The sequence below is a fragment of the Pteronotus mesoamericanus genome, unplaced genomic scaffold (genome assembly GCF_021234165.1).
Source record: "Pteronotus mesoamericanus isolate MK-2021 breed Mesoamerican mustached bat unplaced genomic scaffold, CSHL_Meso_final scaffold_174, whole genome shotgun sequence".
Lineage (NCBI taxonomy): Eukaryota > Metazoa > Chordata > Mammalia > Chiroptera > Mormoopidae > Pteronotus > Pteronotus mesoamericanus.
Window position 1 is genome coordinate 9,717,968 of NW_026555309.1, and position 12,788 is coordinate 9,730,755.

General features: G+C 37.2%; 1 protein-coding gene across 1 annotated transcript in view; it reads left to right on the plus strand.

Annotated features, from left to right (window-relative positions):
- The window catches only part of CUNH8orf34 (chromosome unknown C8orf34 homolog), a 307,155-nt gene extending 302,940 nt beyond the window's left edge, over positions 1-4,215 (plus strand). The window contains 2 exon segments of the mRNA XM_054590132.1: positions 2,768-2,827; positions 4,108-4,215. Of these exon segments, the coding sequence (XP_054446107.1) occupies positions 2,768-2,827; positions 4,108-4,115 (68 nt within the window). The 3' untranslated portion in view covers positions 4,116-4,215.
- The last annotated feature ends 8,573 nt before the right edge of the window (positions 4,216-12,788 follow it).

Consider the following 12,788-nt stretch of genomic DNA (forward strand, 5'->3'; position numbering starts at 1 on the left):
ATGCTGTCCCTTCTGTGGTAATGATAGTTCAGAGTTGCAATGAACTTGGTCTTTAATGCAGTATTTACATCAATTTCTATACATGTGTTTGTAATGCATTGCTTCAGGTGACTTGGGTTGCTGTTTTTCACTGAATTAACCTGTACCTGCAGCACTTCAGAAGAAGAGCATTCTAATTTGTAAACAAATTATGTTTATTTCTAGAATTTATAGCTCCTCTCTTGCTTGCTTGTTCTCCCCCCATCCCACAAAGCTGCTTCATTCCTTACATTCCCACAAGCATGGGAAAAAACAGGCTATCTCCTTGTATTTAGTCCTACTTCACAGGCGGAAACCACATAAAGCTGGACATCTCAGGCCACTGCCGTGCAAGAACAATGTTATGCCACAGTTCAGTTTGAGAAACTTAAGATTAGTTACTTCTATCTTTTACTAGTGTTACTGTTGGCCACTCTGCCTCGCACAACTCCTCCCATCAAAATAAAATCATCTCAATTTTGTATTCCATGGATATATTTCCCAGAACTTTCCACTGTATCCTGTGCAACTGGAATTTGAATTGCAAACCGATTGTCTTTTAATGCTATTCAAAGAACACACTCCATACCTTTCTCTCTACCTCTCTCTCTTTTTTTTGGCCTTATTTGAAATGGATTCTTCTAGAAGATACTGCTATAGTATCTTCTAGAAGATACTATAGTATCTTTAGTATAGTATAGAAAATATAGTGTGTAGGTATGTTGAAAGCCTGTTAGCTTTCAACAGGGAAGTTGTTCCTTCTTTCAGTTACCATGTGTCTTGATATGGTGCCCACACATGGGGAAGCATTACATTCTACTTGAAATTCTCTTTTTTTCTAAATTTTTTTTAGGCTTATGCCATTTGTCCTACTGTCTGGTATCTTTCCTCATCACTATTATCCTATCACTATTATCCTACCAATCTTTTTTGTTCTTTCATATGAGGCGCATACATGTGGTTCATTGTTTTCTTTTCCACCACAGATCTAATTATTGAATATGAAATTTTAACTATCAATCGGGTGACTTATCCAATGTCTTACTGTTATCATTCCTTGGCCCACTCAAATTTAGTGGTCTCCTATGGCAATGTATCTTTTTTTCTTGTCAAATGTGAAATAGCATCCAAATCTAAAATTTTAGGTGGCTAAAATCTACTCTCTGTCCCCAAACTCCTACCCTTAAGATTCTCCATTTCCTATTAAACCTCCACTTCCATTTATTTTGGTATCTGGACACTTCATTACTTTTATTTCTCCAAGTACACCAGGCCACAGCTGGCTTCATCCATCATCTAAAGTCCCTGCTACATAGAACATTGGTACTCAAAGTGTGGTCCATAAACCAGCAACATTGGCATCAGCATTTCTTGGAAACTTGTAAGAAATGCAATTTCCTCGGGCTCCACCCAACATTTACTTAAGTCAGAAACTCTGATAGTGGAGCCATGGCAATGTTTTAAAAAGCTCCCCAGGTGATTCTGATACCCTTAAAATTTGAGAACCACTATTATAGAGCATTGACTCAACTGGTGTCTTATGAGCACCTTTAATATCTTTGGCTGGTAAAGCATACCCAAAGGTGAATGCAGCATTATTTTGTTCCCAAACCCTTCCATGCATAAGGATTCTAAAAATGTACCAAGCTCTCTAGCTTTGTGAAATAAAACACTCACTTTCCATATACAATCACCACCTTCCATCCAAATGTTCTTTGTAGTTCCTATTTATCTAAATGTGAATATTGTAAAACATTCAGATGGACAATCCTTAATGATACTCCCAGAGGCACTTTCCTGATAACCATCTTTGGTGGAGGATCATGAGCAATGCTAACTGGCTCAATGTCACCCATACAAGAAAAGGGGGGGACAGAATTTGAAATCAGATCTATCTGAATACAAAACCCATTTTTTTTCTATTTTGCTGCTGAATTATATAAAGTAACAGTTGCATTGATATGCCTTTAGTTGAAGCAGTACCTACAATAGGTTTCTACAGAATTTTTAATAGTGAGTTGCATAAAAATCTATTATCAAATCACTTTGATAAATATCAGGCTAAATAATTTTCATTATTGTAGAACTTTTAAGAGCCTTGAATATCTTTGGTACATATTGATTCCTTTATTTCATCTGCTTATATGCTGTTTTATTCCCTCATGTTTTTAAACTTGTCCCACTAAGCATTGCTTTCCTGCCTCAGGGATGCGTTCAGAAGAATTACATTTAGCATGCAATGTTATAGATATAGTGTGTAAGTATGTGCATGCACTACATCATGTAAATCTCATAAAAACTTTGTGATTATGACATGAAATTACAAATATTTTAGTATCACAATACTGTGACATGTATCCATCCAGTCCTGAATAAGCTGTGTAAAGGTAACAGGCTGTAGAAATTACTTCCCTGCCTAACTATGCTGAACATAAGAACTATGATTTTGATTTAGGTAATAGCTTCCTGCAGCCTGAATATGTATTGATGACACTATCCAGAGGAGCATTTTGCCCTAGGTTTTATTTAAAAATCAACAAAAGTTTACACTGAAAATGACTGAATTCTGAAACTATACTCACTATTGAACTGTTAAGATATGTAATTGCAGCTCACTATATATTATAAATGTAGTTTTAATATTAGTTTCAATTTATCTTCACTCAAACTTGGTTAAACCACTAGGGAATATGTTTAATAGCTCTGTTTTCTGGTCCAGCATATTATCTCTTTTTCTTTCATTGTACAGGTTCTACTGACCTTCTTCTTTGTGTTCCGTGTTCTTCTTGTCCCACTCTGGTCTACTCTGGTATGTTTGCTCAGGGCACTTAATATCAATGCCAGGTAACTATGGGAACTATACTGTAACTGCACAAAGTTTAGGTTGTTTAGAATACATAGTCTAGGACCCACAATGAGGAAAAAGACTTTCCTCCAAGTACTCTGCATAACGGTCCCTTCTTGTTGTGATGTTCTGTGGATCTCAGGTTCCTCACTGAGTCCGTATGCACCAAGAAGGTATGAGGGGGATTTTGAACCCCTTCTTCTTGGCAGGAAAATCACTTTTAAGTATATGTGAGATTAAAATGTATTCCCCTGCTGTGCAGACCATGCAGTCCATGGCACCATTAAATATCACCTGGAGAGACAGCATCTCAGAATCATGGACCAAGTTCAGAATCATGGACATGCAGCTAGTCTATGAACTGGTTATATAATGATGAACATTTTGGAGAATCTTCTCTCAAGCATGTCACAGAGAGAAGCAAAGGTTGAATTTATCCTTAGCCCTCAGAGTCACAGTATATGAAAATTAGAAAGAAGTTTGGAACCATCTGATTCTCTTCCAGTATAATGCTGGTCGTTTCTCTGTGAAACTTCTACCAAATGGTCATCTAGCCTACATGAAATAAGAAGTATGCTGCCTCCTTTCACAGCTCATTCAATTTTGTTTTGCTCTAATTGCTCACTGACCCAATAATTCTTATTAATAAATCACCTAAAATAATTTGTGCAATGCACCACTGTGTAGTTATCAGAATATTATGTTCATTGCACATGTTTTATAATAAAACATGGGAACCATTTTATGATAAAGTATGAAAAACATGTAAAAATGAAAAAATAACCTAATGATCAACTAAAGAAGATTAAAAATTTATAGCAGTCTATATAATAGAATATGAGGCATCTATTATGAAGGATGAGATATATATTAACTGAATATATACCTATATTTATACTGATAATAACTTGATATATCTAGCTAGCTACATCTATATATATATTCTGATGTGGAAAATTTTTTACAATATTTTTACACAAAAAAGTGAGTCAATAAATTAAATATAATTTATTTTTGTTATATATAACACATACACATTATTGTCTGAATGGTTACAAACAAAATGTCTCAAAAAGCTTACGCACCCCCATGTTCATTACAGCATTATTTACAATAGACAAGCCATGAAAACAACCTAATTGTTCATCAATACACGAGTGGATAAAGTTTATATATATTTTATTATGCTACACTATATACATTTCATTAAGCACATTTTGCTTTGTTTTGTTTCTCTCCTACAGGTCTGTGAAACAGGCAGAGATTGCAAGTGGTCTTTAAGGAAATTGCAATTATTCAAACCCTTACGTATAGTTCTAATTTCATTTACTATGTGTAATCATTTAAAGAATGGTTATTTTTATAATATCAATAACAAACAAGTACTCTTGTAACCAGGGAGTGTCTAAGTATGTATCAGAGAACACTAACCCTGGCAAAGGATTCTGGGGTGGTCAGGGTGCCTGCTGCCTTTTGACATGGTTAGTGTCCTGAGTTTAGATTACTTTATATCTAGCTAGTAAGACTACTATTTGATACAGTAAATATTGCCTGATTCAAATAACTTTGCTTAAATTTTTTCTGTATTTTAACTTGTCTGGGGTTTTCTATTTCTTCTATTTTTATAATATTTTCTCATTTTTAGATTAATAAACATTATACTTTACCCACATGTCCCAAGATGTGCCACTTAGGTATCTCTGGAAGTTAGCTATTTGGTGTCATGACTTTCCCCATGTGTTCTGTGCAACAGCGAGGCATATTCTTCACCACTGCTCCTTTCTGCAATATCATCCCTGCTCTTAGCAAAACAAATAATTAATATGTTAACTCAATAAAGCAGATCAATAAGAATAAAATGCATGCCCCAAAGCATATGCAATGAAAATTGTTTGCCCATTTACCCAATTATTGAACCCAATTAAGACCATCCATTTGAAATTTGATATATGCTTGTTTTTGCAATGTATTATGCATTGATGCTAAGTGAATGGATCTAAGTAAATGTATTGAGTATCTCAACTGTCTGTTTTATTTGATTGTTTTAACCTAAGTTTTCTTTCTGGACATTAAAGCATATGATTAAATTATACAGCTGACTGTATAACTGTCAAAGAAACAAATGTTAAAGGACAGAATGTGGCTGAAGAATAAACAGAAAAATTCCAATTGTATGAATGAAGTCATATTCCTAAATCAAAGAATACATTTTCTTACATTAACATTTTCATCAGCATAGAAACTCATGAGACTAATTTTCATTAAAGTTATTTTATTTTATAGGTAGAAACACATTAAAAGCTTAGAAAACAGTATACTTTTGAGCAAAACAGAGAGAACGCAGGAAAGTAAGTTTGCAGAACCAGAACAGTTCTCCATTTAAATATCCTTACCACGAAGAATATTTCTTCACAGTGTCTAACTGAGGATCCAAAATGTTTGCTATGTTTATAATAGTCTTTCTTTAGAGCATGTTTTCCCTAATGCCTTCATCTGAGTCATACTTTCCCCAACCGCTACTTGGTCAGTTTTTATCCTTTTCTTGTCTGCTGACCTGTTCCTGGGGACAGTCACGCTACAATGTGCCACATCAGACTCAGAAATCACATCTGCCAGGATATCAAGTATATATTTCAAAAAAGTGCTACCAAAGACAAACACTAAAGTCATAAGAATAGATTTTAATCAGTGATAAATTATTACAATAGGGAAGAGGGTCAAGGATGAACTGAACTCAGCTTCTATTTGTGCAGAGGTGACTGGATATTCTGAAGAGTGAAGGAGGGAAGAGGAATTGGAAATTGCTTGGGCTTAGACAGAGTCAAAGAAATGGAATTTTTTTAAAAAAAGGTTGTTGGTCCATGGGAAACTCATCTGGGTTTGCCCACTGGTGCTTATTGAAATTTGACTTCCATCTTCCCATAGACACTGGAAAAGGGGTCTATCTACAGGTGTTGGCTGGAACAATCAGTAAGTACTTTCAGTAACCTTCAGCTCTCCCAGCCAGGCACTTACGGGGGCTGAACTCATCATCCTAAGGAAGCTGCCTTGAGCTGTTAAAAACTACGTTTGTTCAAGTATTTTAATGTGAGGGTATGTTGGAGTGGATAAAATAATTTGTACTGAGAGTCTGCAGTTTTTATAGGTCAAGTTCAAGGTCAATAAGAAGGCTGAGAGCAGCCAGGCTAGAATTAAATCAAGCAGAGACTCTTCATCAGTGCCAATGAGGGAGGACACACATACACGCGCACACTCACGCACACACGCACGCAGGCACGCACGTTCCCTCGCTCGCTTGCTCCACAATCTTTGTTTTCTCTTATTTGTCAACTCCAGGGATAGAGGACAAAGCCAGTAAACAACTAGAGCTCAAATCAAGAAATTTCTCTAGATTGCTTTTCTATCTCCTGTTTTGAGTGTTATACATGGAATCTGAATCTGTTAGCACTCATCTGGGCTCCTGTACTCATTTTGCTTCTTTTTCATATCTTAACAAAGATCCAGAGTTATTACACTGCTAGGGCTTGAAAACTCCATAGGGGAAGGGGTTCTGGAAATGTTCCTCAGATTTCCTACTCTAATATCACCTCTATAGACAGATGTCTTTGGGCCCTAAGTCATGCCATGGCCTCTGGGTTTCTTTGACTGGTAGTCTTTGACCTTCTGGATGTGGAGGCTGGACCCTTACTCTCCAGGGCAATACAGTCTTGTGGGAGAAACACACATATGAATAGTTGGTTTAAATAAAGTGTGGTAATGTGCAATAATGAAGACATTTATAAGCTAGGCCATTATGGGAGCTTAAAAGATTAGTTGTGAACCCATCTGGGATCTGGACTGGGAAGGGTATGAGTTGTAGGGTGGCTGGGAAGTCAAAGAAGGGTCCATGGAAAAGATAATGCCTCAGCTGCTTCCCTGAAGATGAAATGGAGTCAACTGAACAACAAAAACAAATACAAGTGTCTTAGGGGGAATAACAGAATGAATCCAGTATGGAAGTCTGAATGAGCAGAGCATACATGAGGATGAGAACAAAAAACATGTGGTATTTATTACTGGACCACATAGAGTATGATATGAGGTGGTGGTTGATGGGACAGAAAAGCGGGCATGAACTAGACTAAGAAAAATCACACATGGCATCCTGTGGTCTTCAATGTGAGTCTCTCATTAGAATAACGCATGCTTAAACCCCACTCTCTGAGATTAAGATGCAGTTGGTTTGAGGTGGACCCCAGTCATCCGTATTTATTTAAAAGCTTTTTACCTCGTTCTAATTAATAACCAAGGTTGAGAGACATTGCCAAAGAGAGCAGCTAAATATTTCCCACCATAGAAAGGGAGAGTAACACTGTCTGATGGATAGTTAGGATAGTTTGCCTGGCAGTATGAAGAAAATGACTGAAATAGAAAACAAGAGGGATAAGAAAACATGGAAACTGAGAAACAAGTTTAACTGTTTCACAAGTTAAAAAGTAATAAAAGCTAGTTTAGATTTATTAAGGCAAATATGTTAAGAATCTTACTGTGGTTGGAATGTTCTGGAAGGCCAGAAAAATGCACCATGGGTGGAGACTCCAGGGAAGAGAAAGCAAGGACTGTGGCTAACTTCATGTGATGTCACTACATGGTACACTAAGAGACACAAAAGAGAAAGGTCACATGAACTAACTATTGCTTTACCTCCTTTCTTTATAAAAAAGATAGTTGATCCCAGACTTCTGAGAATGTCAAGTCCCCCACTCTGCTTTATGTAACACTTACTCAGCAAGTGTCTGTCAAATGCCCACCACGTATCTAATACCATTTTAGACGGGGACACTCAGAAGTAGTGGGGCAGTTGTTGTTCTTGCATTCATGGAGCCAGTGTCTGGGGTGGGCATAACACTGACACATAAACAATTACAAAGGAGCTTAAGAATGAAAGACAGGTCACTAAGGGACCATGCCTGAGGAACATTTAATCTACATTTCAGAAAAAGAATCTTGGGCTTTGGTTAACCTGATATCTAAATATGGAGGGTGATTCAGATAAAATTGGGGAGAGTCAAGGGAAATTAGAGATAATAATAGGGTAAGTAGCTCAAGAATATTTTGAAAGAACAGCATGTATAAAGATACAGAGAAAAGGATAGTATGGCATGTCAGGTGATCTGAACAACTGAATATTGCTGAAATGTAGTAGATGCACAACATTGTCAAGCGATGCTGATGAGAAGTTAGTAGCAGTGACAGTAGTATGAGTATCATAAGGTATATTTTATTCAGGGGCAAGTGAGACACAGGGAAGAGTTTTGGGCAGGCAGATAGGAAGATTTCCATTTTAGAAAGACAACTTTTTGCTTCAGTGTGGAGAATGGGTCATAAAGAGACAAGATTGGAGATGGGGAGAATGGCTAGGACACTTCCAGTAGTCAGCATCAAAGATGGAAAAGTACTTGGATAGGAAAGGGATTTAGATGGCTGATGATTAAAGATAGGAGGGGGGAATTGCAGATGGTAAGGTTTCTGGCCAAGACACCTGGTAGTGAAATGCGTTTGGAATGAGGGAAAGATGTGGATGGAGTTTAGTGTCTTTACAGAGACTGGGGACATATCCAAGAGTTTGAGCATCATCAACCTAAAAGTGGCCAAACAGAGCATACTAGAAATCAAGGCAGCAGACTGCATCATCCAATGAGAGCATGTGCAGTAAAAAGAAGACAGAAGACTCAGGAACACACCAGTACTTAAGGGACAGACAAAAATGATTTCAAGAGCAAAGATTTTATGTACACTGGACAGAGTGGGTGGCCCACACACTGTTTCTAGGAAGCAGAAGGTCAAAATCAGTGCACTTCAAGGTCCCCAGTTCCTGTAAGCACAGCTGGATTTCAGAGGAGGGACAAGCATGGGCTCATTTGCTAAACAACCTTTAGTTGTCCAGTTTAATGAGGCTGCAGAAACTTCCTGTGGGTGGATGGAGTAAAAAGCAGCTATACGGGAGTGAAAGGGAAGATTAAGGAACATAGAGTTTTCCTAATTTAGGAAGGAAAACCAAAGTGTGACCAATTTGGGGTCTTTTAAGTCAGTGTGTAGAGACATCTACCTTGAGAATTCCTTTTTCTTCGCTTAATAGTGATAAAGAGACAACTAAAATCTTCAGGAAAAGCCTTAAGAATTAGTTCTGCTGCGGCATTTTTATCTCCCATTTTTTCCCTCAAACTAATCAAACATAAGTTGTTGGTGGCTATGAGGAAAATAAGCACTGCCAGCTGCTGAAGTGAGGCGTATGAGGCCCTCCCTGGAGGGCGAGGAGGAAGCATCAGTCATTTTCTTGGGTCTTATGGACAGAGCTGTTCTCCTGCTACAAACCATGGCCTGCCTGCACTATAAATGTTTGTTGGTTTTGCAACTTGCATTTGGCTCTCTTACCACCATTCTTTCTGTTTGTTTGTTTTTTTAAATGTCTACGGTGGTTCCTTGTCTCTTGCAGTCTTTGATGTTTATAGAACCCATCTCTGCAAAGCCAACATAAGTGGATTTGGATATGAGCAGGAGCTGTGATTTGGCGGCTCTTCCCACGATTATTATAATCATTTAAAATGGGCCTGAAGATCCCTAAGGGCTACGTGCAAGACGACAGTGGTAATATGACCCAGTGTCTGAAAAATACAGCAATTTTCTCTCAGAAACTGCCTAGCTAATGGCAAGGGGAGGGAATGGCTTTGAGGTTGTTAGTGTACATGACTCTTGGGGAAAATGGTCAACCTATGGTTTAAAAATGGAGTCTCTGAAAGAACTTGCGACTAACCTGATAGACTTGGCAGTCACCTACGTAGTACATTATGGCCGTGTCTGAAGGGCCCTTTATAAACCACAGGCATTTGATTGAATGACTGGGCCAAGGTTTACCACCTGGATTCTGACTGAAAAGGGAACTCTTGTGCTTGTGGAAATTTTTATTACTATATTTTTATTACTGTATTTTGCAAAACTTTTTAGGTAAAGATAATGAGCATGTACAGGAAAATTTCCTTAGAGTATAATCAGAATCACATTATCAGTGGCTGAAATCGAGCTATGAAAATGAGTCTTTCATTGCGGAAAGCAAATATGCATCTATCTTATGTACATTGTAAACTGAGGGTTTTAAGATTTTTAATATACTTATTGCTTGAATTCATAATGAAATATCTTTCTTTGAGTCTGTGATAGACATTAGTATTGCTCTATCTAATTCTCTTCTTGCTGAGCCTGTGGAAATATTTCTCAGGCCCCTGCAGTTAGGTAGTTACATGACTGATTCTGATCAATGGGCCATCAGTGGGAGTGACCCGTAGCATTTAGTAGAGATGTGAATTCTCCACGTTCATTTCTTCTGCCACAGTGAGCCTGGATTATGTAAACTGAGATAGTAGTATCTAAAGATGTTTGGGTTTATAGTTATGTGGAATAGAGTTCCTGCTGACCTGCATTAAACAGGAATTATGAGTGAAAAATAAATCTTCATTCTCCCATGGAGGTTAGATGATTATTTGTTACTGCATCATGATATGGCTTAGTGTTTTCACTCATACTAGATCATATTCTCTCCTTGCTAAAGATGATGGCTCCAAAATACACAGTTCTAGGTCATGTAAACTTAGGTTTGTAGACATTCCTGAGCCTAAAACAAATATAACCAATTACAGTTCTTCTAAAGAAACTACCAATTATACTTTGAGAAAAGTAGATTGCAACTAGATGCATTTGTAATGTCCATGTAAAATACATCTTAAAGTATTCTAATTTTTATTCTTTATTATATTAAAGAATTTAGAACTTGTATATATTAGCTTATATGCAAGATGGTCATGTTATTTTATTTAGGATTATGGCTCATGTATCTGTGATTTTAGATTTAAATGATGCCAGAACCTTAAGATAGAATGGAAAATAAGGAAATTGGCTTCTCAAGGCTATGAAGTTTATCAGGTAGAGCAAGAGATATTACATTTTCATAGGTAGAATGAAGCCTAGAACACCAGATTTCATGGAACTGATTGTATAATTTCATATGCATTATTAATATGTTTTATTTATTTATTTTTTTAATTTTTATTTTTTGTTCAAATATATTTGTCTCCACCTTCCTGCCACCACTTTCCCTTGCCCCTCTCCCCTACCTCCCTCCCTCAATCCTTCCCCACTTTGATATGTTTTAAATGCCTTTCTTTTCAGCTTGGTTTATTGTGTTCCAAAGAGAGAATTGTATATTTTGGAAAACTCTTTTGATACTGACAGGTATAAAAGTCATTGGAAAACTAAGTTTACATTGGGGATCTTTGCCAATGATAGCCAGGTTTAAACATAGTCTTCATATTACAAGGAATATTTTTGTGCCAAAATAGATATCTGTTGAAGGAAAAAGACAAAGATAGTGTATTGTAGTAATAAGACCAAGTGGGTTGTTCTTGAGAAATGTGTGTTTCAATACCTGCTTCATTCCTTAGAAACTCTGTAGAGTTAGGTAATATCATTAAACCCTCTGTGTCAGTACAATAATTATGATGTTGCTGCTATGGGCCCAATGTTTAGCATAATCCTGCCATACCTTGCATGTATTATCTCATTTAATGCTCACCACAGTTCATTGAGTCTTAGAAGAGTTACTGGCTATGCCCCTACTCTTGTCATCAGTGTGGAACAGAGGCTCAGTCCTAGTGTGTCTTAGTCTGGTGCTACTAATCACTTTACCAGAGAGCTTATTTATCTATAAATAGTAATAGCCTCACTTAGATGAGGCTGGAAATTCAAGATCAGGATGCTTCCATAGCCTACTAAGAGATCTTTTCCTGGCTAACCACCTTTTTACTGTGTCCTATGAAGGGGAGAAAGAACTCTGGTCTCTCTTCCTTTTCTTATAAGGACATTAAGCCCATTATGAGGGCCCTACCCTCATGACATCATCAAAACCTCATCACCTCTCAAAGTCCCCACCTCCAAATGTGAAAATGTTGTCACATTAGAGGGTAAAGCTTCAATATAGAAACTTGGTGGGAAGAGGAGAAGGAAGGAGACATAAATATTCAGTCTGTAATAGATAAAGTGACAAATAAATGGTAGTTATTACCATTTTTGATAGTAGCAGTATTATTGTTATTTATATTCCTAAGAAATGACTGTAGAAACACAAATGTCAGTTATAGAAGCCTGGGCCTTTAGTGCTGTTGGAGGGTCTAGTGGTTGGACATGATCCTTTTAACATATATGAGGAAAATTGGAATTCAGTTTCAGTGCCATGCTTTTCAAAGTAACATACTCGCCTGTGGCTCCCTGTTGTCATCCAGAGCAGCTACAGCACAGAAACATTAGATTGGTGCCTGCAGGTCCAACTTAACTTGAAAAGGACCAACTTGTACTTGTCATTCTTCTAACCCAAGTTGTTCTCAAAACTAAACTGTACCAACTTGAAGAGATTTTTAAATATACTCAGTTCTGGGATCCAATCCTAGAGCAATTAATTAGAATATCTAGTGTTTGTGAATTTTATTATGATTCTTATAGGCGGCCAATGTGGAGAAACATCATAGCCTGAACTACTGTTACCAGTGATGTGACTTATGAAAGAGATTTGAAGACCGTTTGCTCAAGCAAAAGTTAAGCATACCTTTAATTTGCTTTGTGGAACAGATTTATAATTACATGTTTAAAATAATCTTTTTAAAAATTACTGCATTCTGTTAGTACTATGTAGTGAGGGCTTGTCACATATCAGTTTCTTCCCTAAGCACTCTGTGTGCATTACCTCATCTAATCTTCACTGCAGCCCTAAGCTGTAGTGCAGTAACTACTCCCATTTCATAGACGAGACAACTGAGCAAACGGAGATCTGAATTAGCTTGTGTGGGGAGATGCAGTGATTTCAGGGCAGGTGTATGAACCTCAAGAGTCCAGAGGCCAG